Source organism: Rhineura floridana, unplaced genomic scaffold, assembly GCF_030035675.1.
Source record: "Rhineura floridana isolate rRhiFlo1 unplaced genomic scaffold, rRhiFlo1.hap2 scaffold_28, whole genome shotgun sequence".
NCBI classification, from domain to species: domain Eukaryota; kingdom Metazoa; phylum Chordata; class Lepidosauria; order Squamata; family Rhineuridae; genus Rhineura; species Rhineura floridana.
Window position 1 is genome coordinate 73,432 of NW_026902502.1, and position 24,582 is coordinate 98,013.

Here is a 24,582-nt window from a genome sequence, read left to right on the forward strand (position 1 = left end):
TCTTCGGTACTTTTTGTGGATTTGGGGACTCAGTTACTATGCAGTCTAGCCATCTCACAGTGTCTCTCAAGCATCCCTCTCAATGGGAAGGGCTCAGCAACACACTTCCTCAGAGATTCTGCAGTCTCACCCCCCTCCTATGAAGCTGCATCTAACTTCAGACATGCTAGTGCAGCTGAAAGATATTTTGTTAGCAGACCTGTCTAAAGACCTGGCTGCTACCTTGCAATCTTTGCTGGCCGCTGCACCTAGTCGTAATGTCATCATGCAGCCCTTGGGGGCACAGCTTCAAGGGGTGCAGCTGCCTCAGTCTGCTTAGCTCCAAAATCCTCAGGTCCAGATTACATACCCTCAGCATGTCTGGAGGATTCATAGTCATGCCTCACCTGACCCTCATGCGGTACCCAGGGGAGGGGTTTATCAGCTATCCTCTACTGAAAGTTCAGAGGCGTCTGATACAGATTTAATTGTACTGGATGATGGAGAGTGGAATGGAGAGTCTGAGTCGGAAGAGGTTTCTTCCAATCTGGTGTTTCAGGAACAACATTACTTACCATTGCTATATAAGGCCATGGAGGCTCTCAACTTGAACACTACAGAGGAGGCTCCTTCACAGGATTCCTCATTCTCCAGAATGGCTTCCATGTGCCCAGATCCCAAGCCTAATTCTCAAGCGCCTGTCTTTGCTTCCAAAGGTCATTAAAGCAGAATTTTACACACCTTTACAATACAAAAAGTTGGTACTCATTGCAAATAGATATTATCTTCTGGATCAGTCACTTATGGACCAAATGAAGCTCCTGCCCATTGATGCCCCAGTGCAAGCTCTGGTAAGCCATTCCCTAAATCCTAAAGATTTGGATGCGCAGCTCAAGGATGTGATGGAAGAAAAGTTGAATTTAGGCCTCCTGCAACTGCACATCTATGTGCACATCCGGACAGCACTCTTATCAATAAGGGCTGTGACCTTGACTTCAGTATTTGCACGAGCTACTATGCTGTGGTTGGATGAGCTGTTCAATAATTTTCAGCAGAATCCTGCCCAGGTTTGAAAATCTACTGAAAATTTTGCGGGTGGTGGTCTTTCTGGGAGATGCTTCAGTGGATGCGGTCCAGTTTTTGGCTAGAGCTTTGGTGGCTGGCATATTTGCCTGGAGAACTTTGTGGCTTCGCCACTGGAATGCGGACGCCACTCACTGCATGCTCTAACCTGGCTTCAGAGCCATCTACAGGGGGCAAGTTATTTGGGGATGCAGCCTCGGAGAAGGTTTTAATAGAGTCCAAGGATAAAAAGAAGGCAATACCTTCCTTAAAAAGAGAGGAGGATAAGCACAGTTTTCGCAAGCCTTATCACCTGTACTCAACCAGTCAATCATTTCAGTCCTTTCGGTCCTTTTGGCAACCAGCTCAGGGCAGAGATGTTCGGTCCTTTCTCTCTTGGAGCAGGCAGTGTTTCACGCCCCATAGCCAGCAGCAGCAATTCTCTGGGAAGCCTGGCTCCGGTCAGCAGACACGAGGGAACAAAGACCAATTCTGACTACGCCCTTCCTCTCATGGGCTGTTGTCTGCAGAATTTTTCAGACAAATGGAGCAACATCACTTCAGACTGATGGGTGCTGCAGATACTAAGACAGGATCTTAGACTAGAACTCACTGTGTTGCCTCCTCACAGGTTCATCCCATCTCCTTTTCTAACAAATCCAGTCCAGAGAGCCAGAGTTCAGGAGGCTATTCACCGTCTCCTGGACATTGTGGATATCGAGCCAGTGCCGCCAGGGGGCCACTTCTTGGGTATCTATTCTATCTTTACAGTAGCCAAGGAGGACAGATACTTCCGGGCAGTATTGGATTTAAAACATCTCAATCAGTTCATAAAGTACAACAGGTTCACGATGGAGACCCTGATGTCTATCAAGGAGGTTCGCAGGCAGGGGGATCTCCTCTCGTTGATAGATATCGAGGAGGCTTACCTACATGGTCTGGTTTTCCAAGCCCATCATTGTTACTTCAGGTTTGCAGTGAATGGTCAGCACTACCAGTACAGGGTGATGCCCTTTGGTCTGGCATCGGCTCCCAGAGTGTTCACCAAGATTGCAGTCACCCTGGTGGCATACCTCAGAGTATAAGGGACTCACATCTACCCTTACTTAGACAATCTTCTAATTCGCTCACTGTCTTGGAGAAGGTGCGGGAGGATCTTTATTCTGCTTTGGCATGCATCAAAGACCACAGTTTTCTTATTAACCAGAAAAAGAGTCACACTCTTCATCTGGGAGCCACAATAGGTACAGGCACAGGAATGGTGGCTTTCTCCCGAATGAGTATCCAAGATCACATAGATGGTATGATCCATCGCAATATCTCCCTCAGTGGACATGATGAAACTAGCAAAGATTCTGGGGCTCATGATCTCACCAATAAAGGTATTTGTGGGCAATACACCATTCCTGACCACTACAGTGGTCTTTGTTGCCATTCCAGAGAGAGATAGCAGCCAAGCTACATCTTCAAGCTTCAGTGTCATCTCAGGTTCACGAGTCTCTCCACTGGTGGATGCAGACTGAGAATCTACAAACGGGTCCCATTCAGAGATCCACTGAGAACTGTGGTCACAACAGATGCCAGTCTGTCAGGCTGGGGAGCCCTGTGCAACAACAGAATGGCCCAAGGCAACTGGTCAGCGTCAAAGTCACTCCTGCCTATCAACCTGCTGGAGCTACATGCAGGCCGCCTGGCTCTATAACATTTTGCGACACTGGGACATTTGGGCGGTGTGCTGGTGAGGACTGACAACATCACAGCTAAAGCCCATTTGAATCGGCAAAGGGGAACAAGATCTCGACTCCTGCAAGATGAGGCAGCCCTTCTAATGAGTTGGGCAGAGTGTCATCTGGATTCTCTGATAGTGGAGCACTTGAAGGGAAAAGACAATGATCAGGTGGATTGGTTGATCTGAGAACAGATCCAGCACAGGGAATGGAGGCTTCATCGCTAAGTATTCAGGGAAATTTTCAGGGTCTTTGGAAAAGTTCATGTCAGTCTCTTTGTTTCATCCCTGAATAATTAGGTACACAGGTTTTTCTCTCATTATACAGACCCAGGGGCAGAGACGATGAACACTTTGACAATGCAGTGGCCTCAAGGAACTCAGTGTTCCCACTGATCTCTCTCCTGTCTAGGGTGCTGCATCAAGTTAGTGAGGAGAGAGCACAATGATAATAATCATAGTTCCATAGGCCAGGCAGGCCTTGGTTTTTGGAGATATTCAGCCTGGTAGAGTCTTCTCCATGGCTTCTCCCATGCAGGAAAGAGCTGTTATCTCAGGATCTCCTGTTCCATTCAAACCCAGTGTGGCTGAACCTTCATGCATAGAAATTGATTGGAAATGACTCATGAAAGTAGGCCTGTTGGTTTCTGTGATAGACACCATGCCGACTTCCAGAAGGCTTTCCACAATGAGGTTATACTAGAGTATTTTATTTATTCATTTATTTATTTCATTTATATCCCGCCCTTCCTCCCAGCAGAAGCCCAGGGTGGCAAACAAAAGTGCTAAAAACACATCAAAACATCATAAAAACAGACCTTAACATACATTAAAACAAAACAACGTTAAAGGTTAAAAAACATTGTTTTTTTTAAAAAAATTAAAAGCAATTCCAACACAGTCGCAGACTAAGATAGGTCTCAACTTAAAAGGCTTGTTGAAAGAGGAAAGTCTTCAAAAGGCTCTGAAAAGATAACACAGATGGTGCCTGCCTAATATTTAAGGGGAGGGAATTCCACAGGGTAGGTGCCACCACACTAAAGGTCCATTTCCTATGTTGTGCGGAACGGACCTCCTGATATGATGGTATATGCAGGAGGCCCTCACCTGTGGAGGGCAGTGATCAATTGGTTATATAAGGGATAAGACAGTCTTTCAGGTATCCTGGTCCCAAGCTGTGTAGGGCTTTGTACACCAAAACTAGAACCTTGAACTCGGCCTGGTAGCAAATGGGCAGTCAGTGCAGTTCTTTCAGCAGCAGGGTGACGTGTTGGCAATACCCTGCTCCAGTTAGCAGTCTTGCCACCGCACTTTGCACCAGCTGCAACTTGTGGACCAACCTCAAGGGCAGCCCCACATAGAGCGCATTACAGTAATCCAACCTGGAGGTTACCAGTGTGTGAACAACAGTGGGGAACAAGATGGTACCCTGTGGCACCCCACAGCACAACTGCCAGGGGGCCGAAAGACAGTCACCCAATGCTATTCTCTGAGAGCGACCCTGGAGATAGGATCGGAACCACTGTAAAACAGTGCCTCCAACACCAATCTCACCAAGTTGCCCCAGAAGGATACCATGGTCACTGGTATCAAAAGCTACTAAGAGTAGTAAGAATAACAAGGTGACACTCCCCCTGTCCTTCTCTCGATAAAGGTCATCCATCAGGGCAACCAAGGCCGATTCAGTCCCATAATCAGGCCTGAACCCAGACTGGGATGGGTCAAGATAATCTGTTTCATCCAAGAGTACTTGCAACTGCTGCACCACAACCCTCTCAATCACCTTCCCTAAGAAAGGGGTATTTGCAACCGGTTGGTAGTTGTCACAAACCAATGGGTCCAGGGTGGGCTTTTTCAGGAGTGGTTGCATCACCGCCTTTTTCAAGGTGGCTGGAACCACTTCCTCCCGCAATGATGCATTGACCACACCCTGGATCCACTCGGTCAAATCATCTTGGCAAGCTTTAATAAGCCAAGAAGGTCTTATTAGAGTATGTGGAAGGCTTTTTCAGTATGGTACATGGAATGATTGTGCACCAAAGGGAGCAGCTCTTTAGGAAATGTTATCTTTTCTTCAAGATGGATTGGTAGTAGGTCTACATCCTAACACTTTCAGTCATCAGCTCTCTCAACCATCCTCTCAAAGTCTCAAGATAACCCTTTAAGTTCACATCCTTATTTGAGGTGCTTTCTGCATGAAGTGTCCATATCTGCGCCACCTACCCAGCTGCATTTCCATCTTGGGATCTTCCCAAAGCACTGATGGCACTTCAGAAACCACAGTTTGAACTGCTTAATTCCGTCCTTCTACATCTAAAGGTGCTGTTTTCTGGTGGCAATTACTGTGGTCGGATGGGTCTCTGAGATGAATGCTCTATCAGTGGATAGGCACTGTTGTGTTTTCCATGTACTAATCCTCTTTTCTGTCCTATCTGCCTTTCACTGTCAACAAGAACTTGTGCTGCCTTCCTTCTGTCCCTCTCCTGCCCACCCAACCAATAAGGCTTGGCACTCTTTGGATGTGCGTAGGGCCCTGAAAGTGTATATTTCAGGAACCAAGCCTTTTCATAGGACAGACTCTTTGTTTCTTTTCACCCTTTTTCATTGGGGAACCCTCCACTTTATCCAGATGGATGAAGGCTTGCATTTCCTTAGCTTACACCAGTCAGAATTTACAGCTGCCAGCTAAGGTCATTACACATTCTACCAGGTCAGCAGCCACCTCAGCAGCGCTTTCGCTTAATGCACCTCTTCATGAGATATGTAGAGTAGCCACTTGGGCTACTCCAAACACATTTATCAAGCACTACACGGTTGATAAGTATGCCTCAGCTGAGGCAGCCTTTGGGAGACGGGTTCTGCAGTTGGTTGTCCCAAAGTTATAGCCAGCCCCTCATTAAGTTCCAACCCTTAATGGGTCAGCTTGGGTATGTCCCTTCTGAGATCATCTTACATGTGCAGGAGAAGAGACCTTTGGTCTTACTGTAAAAGGGTCTTTTACATGCATGTAAAGATGATCTGAAGTCCTCTGTCTACATGCTTGGGGCTGCCTTTTGTCCTTCCCTTGGTGGAATGATGTCTGAAATATTCCTGACTATACATATGGCATATTCTTTCTTTATTATACATGGCATTTTCTGGCATGTTCTTCGCCTGTTTTCTTCAGCTATTTCTGTATCTTAGGTGTGCAGAGAATGCTGTTCATTAGTTTTTATGCACTGTTACAGTTATATGTTTTTTCCATGTGTTTGGCATGGCTTGTCATTTGAAAACCGGTTTCCTGAGGCTAAGGGGAAGTTAGAAAAATCAAGAAAAATCAGACAGAGCTATTCTGCCTTTGACCACAAGGAGCAGCTCAAAACCCACCTGAGATCATCTTTACATGCACGTAGAAGACAGTTTTACTGTAAGACCAAAGGTCTCTTCTGAATACCAGTTGCTGGAAATGGCAAGAGAGAAGAGTGCTCTTGTGCTCAGGTCCTGCTTGCAGGTTTCCCGCAAGCATCTGGTTGGTCACTGTGAGAACAGACAGCTGGACTAGGTGGGCCATTGGTCTGATCCAGCAGGCTCTTCGTATATTTTTAATGTTTAAGCTTCCCTAATTTTTTTTTGGGGGGGGGGAGTTGGTTTTAGTCTCTCTGATTTGTTCTTTCTCATGCTGATCTTACATATTTATTAGATTTTTTTGTTGTTATTGTAATTGTTTTTATCTCTTTTTGCAAGCTGTTTTGTGAGGACATTGTCCTAAAAAGCAGTGTATAAATATTTTTTAAACATAAAAAAAATCCAGCCTAGAAACCTAACATTTTATTATTTCTTTCCTTGGCTTGAATATGTGCTGAAGTTTTGTTTGTTTTTGAAGGTGACGAGCAATTTCTAATAGGGTCTTACAAAGAATCAGTGGAGGCATGGGAGAGAGCTCTTCAAGAAACAAAAGGAAAAGGTAAGGTAATAGTAAATGTTCAGTGCTTGGGCATCATAGTGATTAGAAAAAGGTTACAGGGGAAAACTGAATAAATTTCAAGGTAGACTTATTTTTTTAGGTATTTTAGCACAAATGTCTTGGAAATCTGATTTCTAAAGCCTTATATGCCTGAGGGTCCCAATACCTATTTGTATCTGTGTCTTGAGGTGATCTTTGGAGCCCTCCTCCTCCATACAAAGTTCATGGGTGGCATCCGCCCCCCATGCTTATGAAATGCTGTTTCCAAAAAGGCTTGTCTGTTGCACACATTAATCTATTTTGGCTTCAGGCAAAGATCGTGCTTTTCACATAGGCCTTCAGTTGGCAATAACTTTATAGCTGTTGCTGGAGTTTTTTGGGTTTGTCATTTTTTAGATTGTTAAAGGAGGTGGATTTTTGATTGCAGGGTGATAACTTTTCATGAAAGTACTTTTATATTTGTACACATGATTTATTGCTAAGTAATTCTTTGTCTCGTAAGTTATCTTGAGATATTGGTATCAAGCGGCAAATAAGTCAAATAATAAAGAAGCTCATTGATATTGCATTGCAGAGTGAGTTTGTACTTTAACATCCTGGATAAAACTAAGTTCATGCTAAAAATAGCTATGTATAGTATGGAAGTCTTGGAATTAATCACGAATTAAATTACTGAATTTAATTACTGGCCATGGTGCAGAAATGAGCTTCATAAATAAAAGAGGGAGGTAGTTTAAAGTGTGATCAAGCACTGAAATATCTATTGAAAGAAACAGTTTTCATGACGTTGTTTAAGTGACTGGCCAGCTGCTGCTCAAGGTAACATTTAAGATTTCCGGTGCTGCTGCATAACATTTTGGACAGCAGAGTTAGAAGATCCTTTTCCTACTGCTGCCAAAGGATTTATCAATATGTGTCTATCTTGCTGTGTTCCCTTTGCACAGGTGGACTGTTTCTTGTCAGTCCAATAACCTGTGTAGCTCATACAACTCCTAGTCGAAAGAGGACCTGGTTCTGTCCCTTAAATATCTTTATGGCAGGCATCAAGCATGGTGACACTAGAGCAAGGATAGGGAACCTTTTCCAGCCCAAGGGCCATATTCCCTTGTGGGCAACCTTCCAAGAGCCACATGCCAGTCATGGGTGGGATCAGAAGCAAAAGTGGGTAAAGCAATAAATGTACATTTTACCACGGTTCAGTAGGCTAGTTTATACACACCCTCCCACATTCCTCTCTGTCCAATATCCAGACACGCAAGAGGCATTAGCAGAGTTCAAGGTGAGAGTTCTGAGGGCCAGATAGAGAGGTTTGAAGGGTCCCTGGGCCTGAAGTTCTCCAACCGTGCACTACAGGGCCAGAGCAGGACTAGGAAGAGTCATGTTCCAATGTCCACTCAACCACAAAGCTTTGTAGGTGAAGTTGGGCCCATCACTATATCTCAGCCTAGCATAACTTTTAGGGTTGCTGTGAGGATAAAAGGGGAGGATCCAATGCATAGTACCATGAGCTCATTGGAGGAAGACTGAGATATAAATGTAATAAAATATTAGGTTGCATAAAACTCCTGTCATAATAATTGGAGAAGCTGCACCTGTTCAATTTCTCTTTGCTTTGAGCTTTTTAAAGTACTGGAGCCCAGACAAAAAGCAGTATGCTGGTAGATCTAATCCCATTCATCACATACACAAATTAAACAGATTTTTTTTTGTCCTATGTAATCCTATACACATTATTTATTCCTTCTTCTGTATGCGATTGTATATTTGTGTGTGGGTGAGAAGAGTTTAATTTTAATGTATGTTAGGGTTATTTTTCATTGCATGCCCAGGGTTTATATTTTGAACTGTAGACTATTATTTTCCCTTTTAAAACAGGAGGAAAAAGAATGCCTTTTCTCCAAACTCGATATTATCTTGCTGTATTATATTGCCATCTATATCACTACAATTTAAGTGAGGCTCAGGGCCTGTGTGATCATCTAGTGAATGAGCTTCTAAAACGAACTCAAATGTCTGTAAGAGAAATGGATGATGTATCAGGTATGCGAACATGGAATATCACTGTATAGTTAAATGAGTAATATGTAACATAGTAAGTTGTAATTTTAATCCCATTGTTTAATGGTAACATTATTAGAATAGTATTACACCATTATACTATTGTGTTACTTTATTAAAAAGAGCTGTTTTCCTTAGGTGGTCCGACATCACGTGGGATATAGTGCCATCTAGCGTCCGAAGGCAAGAATGGATCGAAGTCAAGACCTGGGGCATCAAGCCCCTCCCACCCCAGTTCATTCTTGCCTTCGTTCGTTCGAGGCGTTTGGATCTTCTTTAGCATAGCTAAGTTTGGGATTTAGTGTGAGCGTCTGTGATTTCCTCTCGTTCCCTACCTCCCTCACCTTTCGTGTTGTCTGGGACTTTTTGGGGGGGGGTTTATTTTATTTTTTGGATCATTTGCTTCCCCCCTTTAGTCCCTTCGTTGGTGAATCCAGCGGCTGCCGTTTTCCCTTTGGGCTCCCGTCTCTGAGAGACGAGCCTTTACTGAGAGTCGTGGCTGCGGCTCTCTCGTCAGTCCCCCTTTTTTGCCTTGCCGCCGTCTCTCTCTCAGGCGGCGGCCGCTTTGCTGTGAGCTGCAGCGGCGGCTCTCTTTTCAGTCCTTCTCACCTGGCGGCCGTTTTTTACTGTTTTTTACCTCGCTGGGAACCGCAGCTGCGGCTCCCTTAGCTACTTTTACCGCCAGTTTAATAACGGCGGCGGCTAGTATTTGGAGGCTGCAGTCTCCTTTTGGTGAGTGGCGGTTGGAGCTCGCTCCTGCGGCTCCTTTAGCTTTATTACCGCCTGCCTTTCTCTCAGGCGGCGGCGGCTTGTCCTTGTCAATTCAGGCGTTTTTGCCTGAGACGAGCCTTGACCGGGAGCTAGCGGTGGTGGCTTCTCCTTTGTTCCTTGCTGCCGGTTTTGCTTTTTATCCGGGCTTAGGTGATGCTTGCAGGCTTGCAGCCTGACTGGGAGCCTGCGGCTGCAGCTTCCCCCCTTTTGCCGCCAGCTTTGATTCTCAGGCGGCGGTGGCGCTGTAATTTTACAGACAGTGCTTGGAGCCCTTGCGCCTCCTTTCCTAACTTTTGCCTGACAGACGCATGTGGAACTTTTTTGTCCGTCCGCCCTTGCTCCTTCTCCTACCCAGCCGCCATTTGTTTTCTAGTTTCCCGCCCTTTTTGCGGGCGCCATTTGTTTTGCCCCCTTTCCCCACCTTTTCTGTTCTCCTTTGATTGACATTTGGTGCTGTACATCTCCCTACCTGTGGGCGTGTGCCAAGCCCTTTCCTTACGACGGTGTCGTGTGTGACATAATTCAGAGTAATTGGACTGTTTATTATTTTCATGTGCATAATCAGAAGGCATATCTGCACAAACATGCTTGGTTCCACAACTGCTCCATTGTGCTTTTGGGACTACCCATCAGAAGGCGTATACTGAAGACCCTCGCCACACCGCACCCCCCACCTCTGTGCATGTGTTGGTGATATATTACATAGACTACATCTCTGTGCCTGCACAGTGGTGGAACAACAAGAGGCGCATTCGTCTGGGACAAAGCTGCCTTGCAAGACCTCACATCACAAGTCTGCTAAGAGAAACAACCCAGGCTGCATGCCAAGGCCGTGGCTAAAACCAAGCATCTGCCTAGCCGCAGTACGCCAAGCGACCCTGTTATTTTTTCATCCCGCCTTCTGACGCTGCTGGTTAGGAAGGTTTAACAACCCTCTTCACTCGCCAGCCGTGTTGTCTGAGGATGACTTCGAGGGGTTTCCTAACCAGCCTGTGGACTGCCCCCCTCAATCCACTTTACCACCTGCGACTCATACATCTCACCAGTCCAGTGAACCCCCTGCAGCTGTGCCTCTACAAGGACTACAGCCTTCTTTTTACAAGGCCCTTTAGTATAGTTGCTGTGTGTGTGCTGCAGGGTAAAGAATCCTACACAACGCCCTCCAGTATAGTAGCCTGGATGTGTACTGAGGCTGGTTACTGAGCCTGTTTGGAACCGTACATTCTCCCCCATCTGTGGGCGTGTACTAAGGCTGTTCGGGACTGTACATTCTCCCACATCCGTGGGCGTGCACCGAGGCTATTTGGAACTACATTTTCCCCCATCCGTGGGCGTGTACTAAGGCTATTTGGAACTACATTCTCCCCCATCTGTGGGTTTGTACTAAGGCTGTTTGGAACTGTACATTCTCCCCCATCCGTGGCCGTGTACTAACGCTGTTCGGGACTGTACATTCTCACCTATCCTTGGGCGTGTACTAAGGCTGTTTGGAACTGTAAATTCTCACCCATACGTGAATGTGTACTAAGGCTATTTGGAACTGTACATTCTTCCCCCCTGGGGGCGTGTACTGACCTTTCTCATCATACGACTTATCTGCACAGCAGCTGCACTGCACCCCTGCTACGTATTTACCAAAGTGCATTTGGGACTGTACATTCTCACCCACCTGTGGCCGTGCACTGAAGCGTGTGTTAGTGATATATATATATACTGTACATTCTCCCCCATCTGTGGGCGTGTACAACAGCGTGTGTTGGTGATATATACCGTACATTCTCCCCCATCTGTGTGGAGTGTATGAAGAGTGTGTTGGTGTTATATATATATATACTGTACATTCTCCCCCACCTGTGGGCGTGTACAGCAGCGTATGTTGGTGATATCCGTACATTCTCCCCCATCTGTGTGGCGTGTACGACGAGTGTGTTGGTGTTATATAATGCACCCCCCACCTTGTGCGACGGGCACAGGAACCGTGTGAGGCCCCAGGACATCTCCGTGTAATAAGCACAAGCAACCCAGACTTCATTCCAAGGCTGTCGCCAAAACCACACACTTATCTGGCCACACCACTGCCAGGAAACCACGATATGTGTCTGTCCCGACTTCAGAGGCTGCTGGCTATGACTGATTAACAGCCCTCTTTCATGCACCCGCCAGCTCGTCTGAGGATGTCTTGGAAGGGCCCCCTAGCCAACCTACTGGGAACTGTCCTTCTCAACCCAAGTCATCAACTGGGGCTCATACATCTTGCCTGTCTGATGAGACCACTGCTAATTTGCCTCAACAAAGGCACCAGCCTCTGCTCCACCAAGTGCAGTCAGTGCCCTCGGATCCACAGAGGGCTGCTCTTGCCCCTCATCTGGGTTTACAGTTGTCCCCTGAGTTTCTCCCACAGTTGAAGACTTACTGGGCTTCTTCTCACAAGTGCAGTCAGGGTCACAGGCCAATCCTTCCCTTCAGCTAAATGCGCAAGGACATTCTGGCGCTATGAGACATTGTGGCTGCAGTGAAGCAAATCCACCACCCTCACCAAATCCTTCTGATGTCGCTGGAGGCAGGATTGGCGATGGGACTACCGGTTCAGAGGATCCCTCGTATTCCCTTCTAGCCGAGGGAGGTGAGCGGAGCGTTGCTTTAGAACAGGAGGAGGATCCATAGAACAGGAGAAGGATGTTTCATATGGCAGACTACCCCTCGCTCGTACTGTTTTGGACAGCTTACACGTCCAAACTTTCAAGAATGATTCTGCTATTCCCTCTGTGTAAGGGGTCAAGGTTTTGAGACTTCCAGAATCGACAGATCACTACCTCCTGTGCCAGATCCATTGACAAATTGGCCAAAGGACAATGGGTTCGCCCTCAGCAGTCACGTCATTTTCTGCCCTCACCATAATCATGAGACTACCGCCTTAGCCTTGCGGGCTTCTGCTGCAATTTTAATATTCTCTAGAGGTTTTATGATGTGGCTGGATAATTTCTTAGACGACCCTAATCCAGGTCCGGTGAGTCTAAGAAAGGGCCTGCTAATAATTGTCTGCCTATGTAGTGCACTGTGGCAATACTGCATCTTCTCCATTGTGGGCGTGTATCTACCTGGCCTGGTGCCATATTGAAGAACCTAGCCTCCATGGTACATCTACCTTCCTCAATCCATACTGCCTTATGTGGATGACTGTCTTGCTCTTACTTGTCGGGTGCGCAGGAGCGATACTGTACCTTCCCGATTGTGCGTGTCTCCTGATCCGGACATGACAGACCAGCCTCAGGGACAAGCCAACAGTACAATGCCCGTGTGTAACACAAAGTACAAGTATTCCAGCCTTCACTCCACGGCTGTCGACACAACCAAGCATTTAAAGACAGGAGCAGTACTACATCTTCCCTTGTTTGCATGTACTGACCTCTCTCCAAACCACTCCTCCTACCTTTGTGCGTTTGTTGATGGCATATACCGCAACTCCTGCTTTATGCGTGTATATGACGAAAGATCAGCGGCCAGACGCCTACTCGCATGCATATTTTCTAATACAGCCAGATGACAGGTGAGTGTGGACCAGCCCAGGCAACAGGTGAGTCCATATCATGTAACTAACATCTCGCCCTTTTTGGCTGGTAGCCAGCCAGACCGGGCAGAAGTTTCTTCTCCTATTTGCTGGGGCAGATTGACTGGTGACCATTTTATTACCTTCATCTCCAGTGGGCCCCTGTCAGAGGTCTCTACTCAGGCATAAGAGCCGTATCCAGATGAGCAGCCTGCCGCTACTGCAGAGTAAAAAGGAGCTCTTTGCTGTTCCTATCAGACCACAGGCAACACTTTGCGGAGGGACACTCTCACTGCTCCTCCCCACTGTGTCCCAAATTCCAGACCGCTGTGGAAGGACGCCCTCTTTGTCTCTTCCTACTGTGTTCAGTTGTTTTGATTAGTACAGGTACTTCTTGGCTACAAGTTCCTGGCTTCGTCTGTATTTGATGGTGTTTCATTTTCTTGCCCGGGGATATGTCTCTGGGCTGTTCAAAGGTTATTCGATCCCATCTACCACATGGAACCTCTTGGCAAAGTTTACATTGGCCGACATATCCAGACAAGTGGGCTGCTGCTGCCACAGAACCAGGTTATGTTATCTACAATCCTGTTTCGCAAGATCAAAGATGCCAGACCATAGACATACCAGGGCGGAAGGGCACTCTCGTGGCTTCTCTCCACTGCGTACAATTATCCTAGCCCTCAGGACTCGCTCCTCTCCCTTCTTGAATCATGTTAGGTTTTACAGTCCCTGTCAGGCCAGGAACTACACCAGTGCAGAAGGACACACTCAATGCCCCTCCCCACTGAGTGTGACTTTGGTTCTCAGAGGTTGCCTCATCCCCTTCTTAGATGTGTGGTTAGGCTGATTTTATGAGTCAATGCTCCTTCTCCTGAGGTGCTTGTGTGCTTGCCTCACTGGGTTTTGGAGCTGATTAGAGGCAGATTGCTCCTCTGCCTCCGTTAAACAGCTTGAGCTTCCTCTTATCACTCTCCTCTCCCTGGGGCAGCTCTCTTTGGCTAGACTGCATTTAGAGTTACTTGGTTGGGCCCTTTCTGACCTCTCCATTCTGCTTCTCTTCCTCTCGGAGGTTGCTTTTGAGCTGGGCCAGCTTCCTTCTACTGTGTGGGCATATTTGTAGCCAGATAGCCCCGTGTTGGGATTCTAAATGTCGTCATTTAGGAACAGCACAGCTATAGCCATTTTCTTCAGCTGACCAGGGTCCTGGTCAGGGCCTGGCACTCGCTAGATGTCCGGAGGGCCCTCAAGACCTACCTGTCTCGCACCCAGGACATATGGTCAACGGATTCCTTATTTGTATCCTTTCACCCGCATACTCTGGGGAAAAAGGTGTCCAGCTCCACGTTATCTTGCTGGTTGCATGCCTGTATTGCATTGGCCTATGAGTCCCTTCAGCTGCCAGTGCCTCATAACATAACGGCACATTCCACTAGGTCAGCTGCCATTACAGCTGCCTTCGCAACCAATGCTCCTCTAGCAGAGATTTGCAGAGCAGCTGTATGGTCTACCCCAAATTCTTTCATAAGACATTATAAGATGGACCGTTACGCTTCTGCTGATGCCTCCTTCGGAAGGCGTGTGTTACAACAGGTTCTTTCTGCTGAGTCACCAGGAGACGGTCCCTCCCTATTAGGGGCTGCTTTGGTACATCCCACGTGATGTCGGACCACCTAAGGAAAATGTACCATTGGTATCACCTGAAGGGTGATTTTCTTAGGTGGTCCGACATCACGGCCCTCCCCTTTTGGAGGATATTGGGGTTTTTTGTTACCTTACAAATTATCACTCTTCAGAGTTATAATATTTAAACTTTTTTGCCAAGACCAATTTGGACTTGTTTAATATGCTTGCGATCTTTGGGTCATGTTTTGGGACACTGTTTCCTTGCTGTTAGGCCCGTTGGCCTTTTCTGTCTTTTCAGATATGTCTCCCACTTCGGTCTCGTCACGAATGAACTGGGGTGGGAGGGGCTTGATGCCCCAGTTCTTGCCTTTGATCCATTCTTGGCCTTCGGATGCTAGATGGCACTATATCCCACGTGATGTCGGACCACCTAAGAAAATCACCCTTCAGGTGATACCAATGGTACATTTCCATGACACTTTTTATCATTCTTATAGTGTGGATTATAGAATTTATATTTAAGACTTAAATAAGGACCTTTTAGTTGCTTCATCTTTTTTAAAAAATATATTTATTAATATCAACCAAAGCAACCCCCCCCCCAAAATAATCTCCCACACACACTACAGGAATTCCAAAGATACTGCATACAGGAAATAAAGAACACAGGTATCAATGCAAGAGACACAATCTGAAAACATTATCTCTGACCCCCCCCCCCCGTTTTCCACATTTCTAAAGTAGCCGTGGATAGGTGTCCTTGCATATTGTCATTAGATGCATATAAAATGAGTGAGGAGCCTTCAGGCCAATCATCCCAATGCAGACAGTCCCGTTTGGTCCCCAAAGCATTTTCCCCCAAACCACATTCACCCATCCACAGTTGATGTCACTAGTGGGTGGGAGGAGAGGGTTTAATTCTGCCTTGACTGTCCAATCCTGTTCATGGGAGGGAACAAGATTGCACAACCAAAGCAGCAGGATTTAATCCCTGCTCAACAGTGGAACAGGGATTAAAGCCCAGTGCACAAGCCACTTTGAAGCTCAAGCTACTTCAAAGAGGTTTTTGCATTGGCTTTAAGACAGCTGCTTCGCTCCTGTTTGCTCAATGGGAGAGTGGGGGCTGTCTTAAAGTTTTTTCCAAGTCTCTCCAGGTTTCCCTTTTCATTCCCAGGGCCACCCACCTGTCAGTCACATGATGTCATTTTGATGCCACTTGACTGGCAGGTGGGCAGGGGCGCCCATCTGTCAAAATCCCTTGTGTTTCCCTTAAATCTCCATGATTGAAGACGTAAAGGAAGAGGAGGGAGACTTGGAAAGCCTCCTCTAAGTTTCCTTGCACTTCCCTATTTAATTCTCTGTAACTGGGGGCTTAAAGGGGGAAAAATGAGATTACCAAGACACAGCTTCCATATTGTAAATATGGTTTTTGTATATAATAATAATAATAATAATAATAATAATAATAATAATAATAATAATAATAATAATAATAATAATAATAAATTTAATTTATGTGTCGCCTATCTGGCCAGTGGCCACTCTAGGCGACGTACATACAATAAATATAGCAAAATACAATACAAAAAATACAGTGTAATAGTATAGATTATAAAACAAACAATACATAATGGGAGGCATGTAAACAAAAAATATTAAGCCTCCCCAGAAATCCCAAAAGCCTGTTGAAAGAGCCAGGTCTTTAAGGCCTTGCGGAACATATTCAGGGAAGAGATGTGCCGAAGATCTTGTGGGAGGGAGTTCCAGAGGGTGGGGGCCGCCACTGAAAAGGCCCTCCCTCTAGTACCCGCCAATCTAGCTGCTTTGGTTGGCGGGACTGAGAGAAGGCCTTGTGTGGCCGATCTTGTTAGGCGGCATGATTGGTGGCGTTGTAGGCGCTCCTTTAGATAAACTGGGCCGAGACCGTATAGGGATTTAAAGGTTAATACCAACACCTTGAATTGGGCCCGGAAAACAACTGGAAGCCAGTGTAGATCGAACAACACTGGCGTGATGTGGTCCCGGCGACGACTGTTTGTGAGAAGTCGAGCCGCCGCATTTTGTATAAGTTGTGGTTTCCGGACCGTTTTCAAGGGTAACCCCATGTAGAGCGCATTACAGTAATCTAATCGAGAGGTGACCAGGGCATGCACTACCAGTGGGAGCTGATGAACAGGAAGGTAGGGTTGCAGCCTACGTACAAGGTGTAGTTGATACCAAGCTGCCCGGCTCACAGCCGAAATCTGAGCCTCCATGGACAGCTTGGAATCAAGTACAACCCCGAGGCTGCGGACCTGGTCCTTTAGGGGTAAGCTCACCCCATTGAACTTCAGGTCAACAGTTCCCAACCTTCTCTTGTCCCCCACGAGCAGTACCTCGGTCTTATCGGGGTTCAGTTTCAGCTTGTTCCTTCCCATCCATCCACTCACGGACTCCAGGCACTTGGACAAGGTTTCCACAGCCAACTCTGATGAAGATTTAAACGAGAGATAGAGCTGAGTGTCATCCGCATATTGGTGACACTGCAGCCCAAATCTCCTGATGATCGCCCCCAGCGGCTTCATATAGATGTTAAATAGCATGGGAGAGAGGATAGAACCCTGTGGCACACCACAATTGAGAGGCCAAGGGTCTGAAACCTCCTCCCCCAATGCCACCTGTTGGTACCTATCAGAGAGAAAGGAACGGAACCACCGTAATACGGTGCCTCCTATTCCCAATCCCTCTAGGCGATATAAGAGGATACTGTGGTCGACAGTATCAAAAGCCGCTGAGAGATCGAGGAGGACAAGGAAGGTGAATTCTCCCCTATCTAATGCCCTCCTCATATCATCTACCAGAGCGACCAAGGCTGTTTCAGTTCCGTGACCAGTCCTGAAGCCCGATTGGTATGGATCTAAGTAATCCGTTTCATCCAAGTGTGTCGACAACTGATTGGCCACCACTCGCTCAATGACCTTGCCCAAGAATGGTAAATTCGAAATTGGGCGAAAGTTATTAAAAACTTGGGGATCCAAGGAGGGCTTCTTCAGGATGGGTTCTGGATATCTGAGCAGTGAGTTCCACATTGGTTGAAAGGGTAATGCCCACAAAAGGTCAGAATTTAACATCTCTTCCAACAGTTCTCACTATCATAAAGGTCGATTGCCTCAGTTGAAAAGCCTCATAATACAGAGACAAAATTAAAGAGTCCCCATTCCCCCCCATCAGGTTTTCTATAATATAATTTCATGACTAATCTAGGCCTCTCTCCCAGACATACAAATGTATTCAATTATATTCTGTCATCTCTACAAGGTTCCTGGGTGGGTAAGGATGGGGAGAACCTGAAACTAAATTGAAAAACTTGGAATCAACTTTATTTGAGTTGCTGCTATTCTGCCCAATACAGATAGCTTCAGATAGCATAGTTGCTTAATTTTTTAAAGACCCTTTAAGAATAATCAATAAACCTGCTTTAAATATATATTCCCCTCAGAATTATACAAGTATGGTGACAAACGGCTGCCTTCTGCAGTTAGCAAGCCAAGCTACTTAAAAAGCTAGATTCAAAAGTCCATTAATTCTATAGAATTGAATTATCAATTCAAGTTTAACATCTGGCTGTGATTTAATTACAATATGCTTTGTTGTAATGCACTGAAGTAATAAAGTCTAATGTTGCAATCCTATGTACACTTTCTTGACAGTAAGCCCAATTGGATTCAGTGGAACTTACATATGAGTAATAAACATACATAAGACTGCACAGTTAATCAGGCTTTGTAGTCATTTAATTCTTTCTTAAGGAATTTTATAAAATGAAGCTTTAAGTATGAGCTGTCATAGAGAGGAAGATGCCAGCTGATGTACACAAGAGACTTCTAGGGTTTTGTGTCTGAATTGAATTCTTGCAGCTCAATGAGTAGTGATTCCTTTGCGTTTTCTATCAGGGAGGGTTGATAAGCTTGAATTCCTCAGTTTCTATAGCATATATTTTGTTTATATAAGACTATTTAAATTTTATCTTAGGTGCTGAGGAGATGATGAGAGATGTTCATACTGAAGCTATATTGGCAGTGGTTTGGTCTCTTGCACGATTCATGGCAGCCTACTTTACTAATGAGCCGCTTTATGTGCTTCCTCCACATAATGTTGATGTTTTACCCCCACTTCATATCAGGCCAGGTATTCTATTCATTTTGTAATATGTTCTCGTTTACTATCATCCAGACAAAGTAAAGTATGTCTAAACCCTGTTGATGTCCAGGGAGGGGGTGTTCCTCAAAACTTTGTATCTGCTTATTTAGACATTTCACCATTTTTGATATTGCTTTGGAGTCTGTTTCTGCCTCAGGTCCATCTTATATCTTTTAATTTATCTGTCTCTCACCTTTTCTTTCTGCTTCATTCCCTCAACCTGTCTAAATATAAACACCAGTTTATGTATCTATGCTTCACTGAGTTTCTGCTGCCACCAGTTCAATCAGTTCTTTCAACATCCTCCTAGTAGGATGTACAGTAGGCTTTAGACATGAGATGGGCATCAGAACTAGAAGCAGGATTAATGTTAAACTAAGATTGTTGGTTTATTAAGGAGCTACTATTTACACAAGGGAATCCTGATACTTATACTGGGGTCTTTAAAGGACTTGTTGACAGTTTCTGAAGAGACACTGTTGCTAGCAGCAGCCTCTAAGTGGCTTTTACCTGAGGCCAATTTCCCTAAACGTCCACCCCAGTCAGATATTCCCACAATGCAGTCCAGATACTGGGGACAATCTGCCTTTGTACCCCAAAGCACCTCTGGTTGTTCTTCTGGCTGCTTGAACAGTTAAGCCAACTTTTAAACCATGTTTGTATCACCTTCTTCTGGTAAGAATTTTACACAGGGCAGCTTGCCAGATGAACACAGTCACTGTCTCCCTTCTGATCTTCCCCAGACAAGTATTAACAACACACTGGGTGTTAATATGCAGGGCTGTTTTCTCCTCAGTTATTTTCTAGACTTATTCCTCACACTGCCCTCATGAACCAACTCCCTACCTCCTCAACTCCGAACAAACTCTCCTGACTGTCTCTCACCAACCCCAACTGACTCCCTCCCTGACTGTTAACTCCTCAACTTACTAAAACTTCCAGCCTATCAGAGCCTGCTGTCTCCCAGACCAATCAGAAAGAATGGGATCCAGGCCCCATGTAATACATTCTCAAAGCAATCCTATCTCTCCTCAGAACCTGTTGTCTAGGAGCCACCACTAAGCAGACTTGTGATAACATAACAGTACAAGACCTCATGACAGTCGCAGGGGTCATAAAATTGTTGTTGCTCTAGGCACAAACATAAACTTTTATATAGTGTTTCGCCATACAGTTTAAAACAAGTTATGGTAGGCCTCTGAACCAATGCTGCAAAAAAAAAATAGATGAATAATTCCATGGTGACCAATATATTATTTGCAAGCTTCTTTACATAATATTTGTTGTGTTAGCTAATATTATTTGAACTCCAATTTTAACATTAAACTATTTTTTTGTTAATGGGATTGATGTTCCATACAAAAAAAATCAAGAAGGAAGGTTACCAGAGGAATGGAATATCCTGAAGGGTTTTATATTATATGGTGGGATTTCATATCTTTTGTTATAGTTAATACTGCTCTCAATTCACTCCCAGTACCAGTGCATGTGGTTTGGATGGAATGATGGAGTTGACCTTTTGTATCTGCTAATGCATGTACCCCAAATGCTGGTTGTTTGTATATTTCCCTGGTGGGTTGTTTTTTTGTATTCTGTTTTTGTTTGTTTGCATATATAATAGTTTTTTAAAAAAAATAATTGAGAAGTATGCCACAGGTAGTTTAAGTGCTTTCTATTAATTGTGTTTTAGAAGATGTGACTAGCATAACAATCTTGCAAACTCAAGAATTCATCTGTAACCGGCTCTACCAGATCCCTAGCCCAAGGATAAACAGCTTCCAAAAATAAAACAATTTTTTTTAAAACACATGTAAAACATACCAACACAAGAAAACATAACAGCCTGCTGCATCAGGCCAGTGGCCCATCTAGTCTAGCATCCTGTTCTCACAGTGGCCAACCAGGTGCCTGGGGGAAGCCCACAAGCAGGACCCGAGTGCAAGACACTCTCCCCTCCTGAGGCTTCTGGCAACTGGTTTTCAGAAGCATGCTGCCTCTGACTAGGGTGGCAGAGCACAGCCATCATGGCTAGTAGCCATTGATAGCCCTGTCCTCCATGAATTTGTCTAATCTTCTTTTAAAGCCGTCCAAGCTGGTGGCCATTACTGCATCTTGTGGGAGCAAATTCCATAGTTTAACTATGCGCTGAGTCAAGAAGTACTTCCTTTTGTCTGTCCTGAATCTTCCAACATTCAGCTTCTTTGAATGTCCACCAGTTCTAGTATTGTGAGAGAGGGAGAAGAACTTTTCTCTATCCACTTTCTCAATGCCATGCATAATTTTATACACTTCTATCATGTCTCCTCTGACCCGCCTTTTCTCTAAACTAAAAAGCCCCAAATGCTGCAACCTTTCCTCGTAAGGGAGTCGCTCCATCCCCTTGATCATTCTGGTTGCCCTCTTCTGAACCTTTTCCAACTCTATAATATCCTTTTTGAGATGAGGCGACCAGAACTGTACACAGTATTCCAAATGCGGCCGCACCATAGATTTCTACAACGGCATTATGATATCGGCTGTTTTATTTTCAATACCTTTCCTAATTATCCCTAGCATGGAATATGCCTTTCTGCCGCACACTGGGTCGACATTTTCATCGTGCTGTCCACTACAACCCCGAGGTCTCTCTCCTGGTCGGTCACCGCCAGTTCAGACCCCATGAGCGTATATGTGAAATTAAGATTTTTTGCTCCAATATGCATAATTTTGCACTTGTTTATATTGAATTGCATTTGCCATTTTTCCGCCCATTCACTCAGTTTGGAGAGGTCTTTTTGGAGCTCTTCGCAATCCCTTTTTGTTTTAACAACCCTGAACAATTTAGTGTCGTCAGCAAACCTGGCCACTTCACTGCTCACTCCTAATTCTAGGTCATTAATGAACAAGTTGAAAAGTACAGGTCCCAATACCGTTCCTTGCAGGACTCCACTTTCTACAGCCCTCCATTGGGAGAACTGTCCGTTTATTCCTACTCTCTGCTTTCTGCTTCTTAACCAATTTCTTATCCACAAGAGGACCTCTCCTCTTATTCTATGACTGCTAAGCTTCCTCAGAAGCCTTTGGTGAGGTACCTTGTCAAACGCTTTTTGAAAGTCTAAGTACACTATGTCCACTGGATCACCTCTATCTATATGCTTGTTGACACTCTCAAAGAATTCTAATAGGTTACTGAGACAGGACTTTCCCTTGCAGAAGCCATGCTGGCTCTGCTTCAGCAAGGCTTGTTCTTCTATGTGCTTGGTTAATCTAGTTTTAATAATACTTTCTACCAGTTTTCCAGGGACAGAAGTTAAGCTAACTGGCCTGTAATTTCCGGGATCCCCTCTGGATCCCTTTTTGAAGATTGGTGTTACATTTGCCACTTTCCAGTCCTCAGGCATGGAGGAGGACCCGAGGGACAAGTTACATATTTTAGTTAGCAGATCAGTAATTTCACATTTGAGTTCTTTGAGAACTCTCGGGTGGATGCCATCCGGGTCCGGTGATTTGTCAGTTTTTATATTGTCCATTAAGCCTAGAACTTCCTCTCTCGTTACCACTATTTGTCTCAGTTCCTCAGAATCCCTTCCTGCAAATGTTAGTTCAGGTTCAGGGATCTGCCCTATATCTTCCACTGTGAAGACAGATGCAAAGAATTCATTTAGCTTCTCTGCGATCTCCTTATCGTTCTTTAGTACACCTTTGACTCCCTTCTCATCCAAGGGTCCAATCGCCTCCCTAGATGGTCTCCTGCTTTGAATGTATTTATAGAATTTTTTGTTGTTGGTTTTTATGTTCTTAGCAATGTGCTCCTCAAATTCTTTTTTAGCATCCCTTATTGTTTTCTTGCATTTCTTTTGCCAGGGTTTGTGTTCTTTTTTATTTTCTTCATTCCGACAAGGCTTCCATTTTCTGAAGGAAGATTTTTTGCCTCTAAGAGCTTCCTTGACTTTGCTCGTTAACCATGCTGGCATCTTCTTGGCCCTGGCGGTACCTTTTCTGATCTGCGGTATGCACTCCAGTTGAGCTTCTAATATAGTGTTTTTAAACATCTTCCAAGCATTTTCGAGTGATGTGACCCTCTGGACTTTGTTTTTCAGCTTTCTTTTTACCAATCCCCTCATTTTTGTGAAGTTTCCTCTTTTGAAGTCAAATGTGACCGTGTTGGATTTTCTTCGCAATTGGCCATTTACATGTATGTTTAATTTAATAGCACTATGGTCACTGCTCCCAATCGGTTCAACAACACTTACATCTCGCACCAGGTCCCGGTCCCCACTGAGGATTAAGTCCAGGGTTGCCCTCCCTCTGGTTGGTTCCATGACCAACTGGTCTAGGGAATAGTCATTTAGAATATCTAGAAATTTTGCTTCTTTGTCATAACTGGAACACATATGCGGCCAGTCTATGTCTGGGTAGTTGAAGTCACCCATTACTACCACATTTCCAAGTTTGGATGCTTCCTCAATTTCATATCTCATCTCAAGGTCTCCCTGAGCATTTTGATCAGGGGGACGATAGATCGTTCCCAGTATTAAATCCCTCCTGGGGCACGGTATCACCACCCACAACGATTCTGTGGAGGAGTCTGCCTGTTTTGGGGTTTCGAGCTTGCTGGATTCAATGCCTTCTTTCACGTATAGAGCGACTCCGCCACCAATACGTCACCAATAAGAGAAAAGACAAATACTGAAGAAAAGAACTAACAAGAACAACAAGGAACAAACTCACAAAGCTAGTACTAAGGATCCAACCTAGGACAAAGGCAGGAATGGAATGGGGTCAAGCCGGATGGAGCAGCCAAAGTTGTGACTCCTGCATTCCTGCCTTTTGACACTAGGTGATGCTACTACCCACCTGATGGTATGATGCAGGTGAGACCAATGGTCCGTTCTCTAAAAGTATGATTTTTTAAAAAAAGAACCATCTGCAGCAAAATATAGAAAGAGCTGATGCTTCACAGGCAAGTGTCATATATAAAGTTTATTTGAAACTTGTAGTTAAAATGTCTTTTGGCAGATGACCTCTGACCAACATAACATGCCCAACATAACATGTTGACAATTCATTGACAGAGATCCATATATAATTGCCTCCAAAGCAAGACCCTGTGCGTATATGACCACTGTGTATTCACAAGTTGCTGGTCAGCATCACTTCCATACGGGAAATTAAAATGAAGATGGGAATTTTCACTTTGCTGCAGCAGTACCTTCGTGATATGATTCTTTTCAAGCCAACATTGATCAAAATTTACAGGGAATGCAAATGCCACAGAAGTCCCCTTTTTAAAGAGGATTTCATATTATCAAACTTATTTTTACAACAATTTTTTTCCCAATTTCTTTGTCTCAAACTCAACAATAACAAAGTTGCCAACTGGCATCAGTACTTCGTATTTCCCATAGGGGCATTATTCCCTGTATTTGTGGTGTCTTTTTAAATTATGTGAAAAATGAATTTGTGTCCAAGACTGTTTTTAACCTTTTACAGGGTTGTACTGTTCTCTCAGGCAAGGCAGGAGTCCTTCAGTTCTTTAGATGAATTTTTGTATCTCTAGATGACCCTATCTCTTCAGCCTAGTTAGGGAGAGCCAATCTTGACGGACCTGCCTCTTTGATATATCTGAGGGAAAGCTGGTAGAAGCTTTTACATGCTTCAAGAAAGATGATGGGAGTCTAATAGAGAAATACCAATTATATACTTTTCTAA

At 44.8% G+C, this 24,582-nt stretch overlaps 1 protein-coding gene across 1 annotated transcript in view; it reads left to right on the forward strand.

Annotated features, from left to right (window-relative positions):
• Positions 1–24,582, forward strand: part of LOC133375314 (ciliogenesis and planar polarity effector 1-like) — a gene marked incomplete at its 3' end in the record, with an annotated part of 56,551 nt that overhangs the window by 20,134 nt on the left and 11,835 nt on the right. Inside the window, exons 14-16 of the mRNA XM_061606941.1 lie at positions 6,630–6,710; positions 8,586–8,750; positions 18,724–18,879. Of these exons, the coding sequence (XP_061462925.1) occupies positions 6,630–6,710; positions 8,586–8,750; positions 18,724–18,879 (402 nt within the window). The remainder of the gene's footprint in view (positions 1–6,629; positions 6,711–8,585; positions 8,751–18,723; positions 18,880–24,582) is intronic.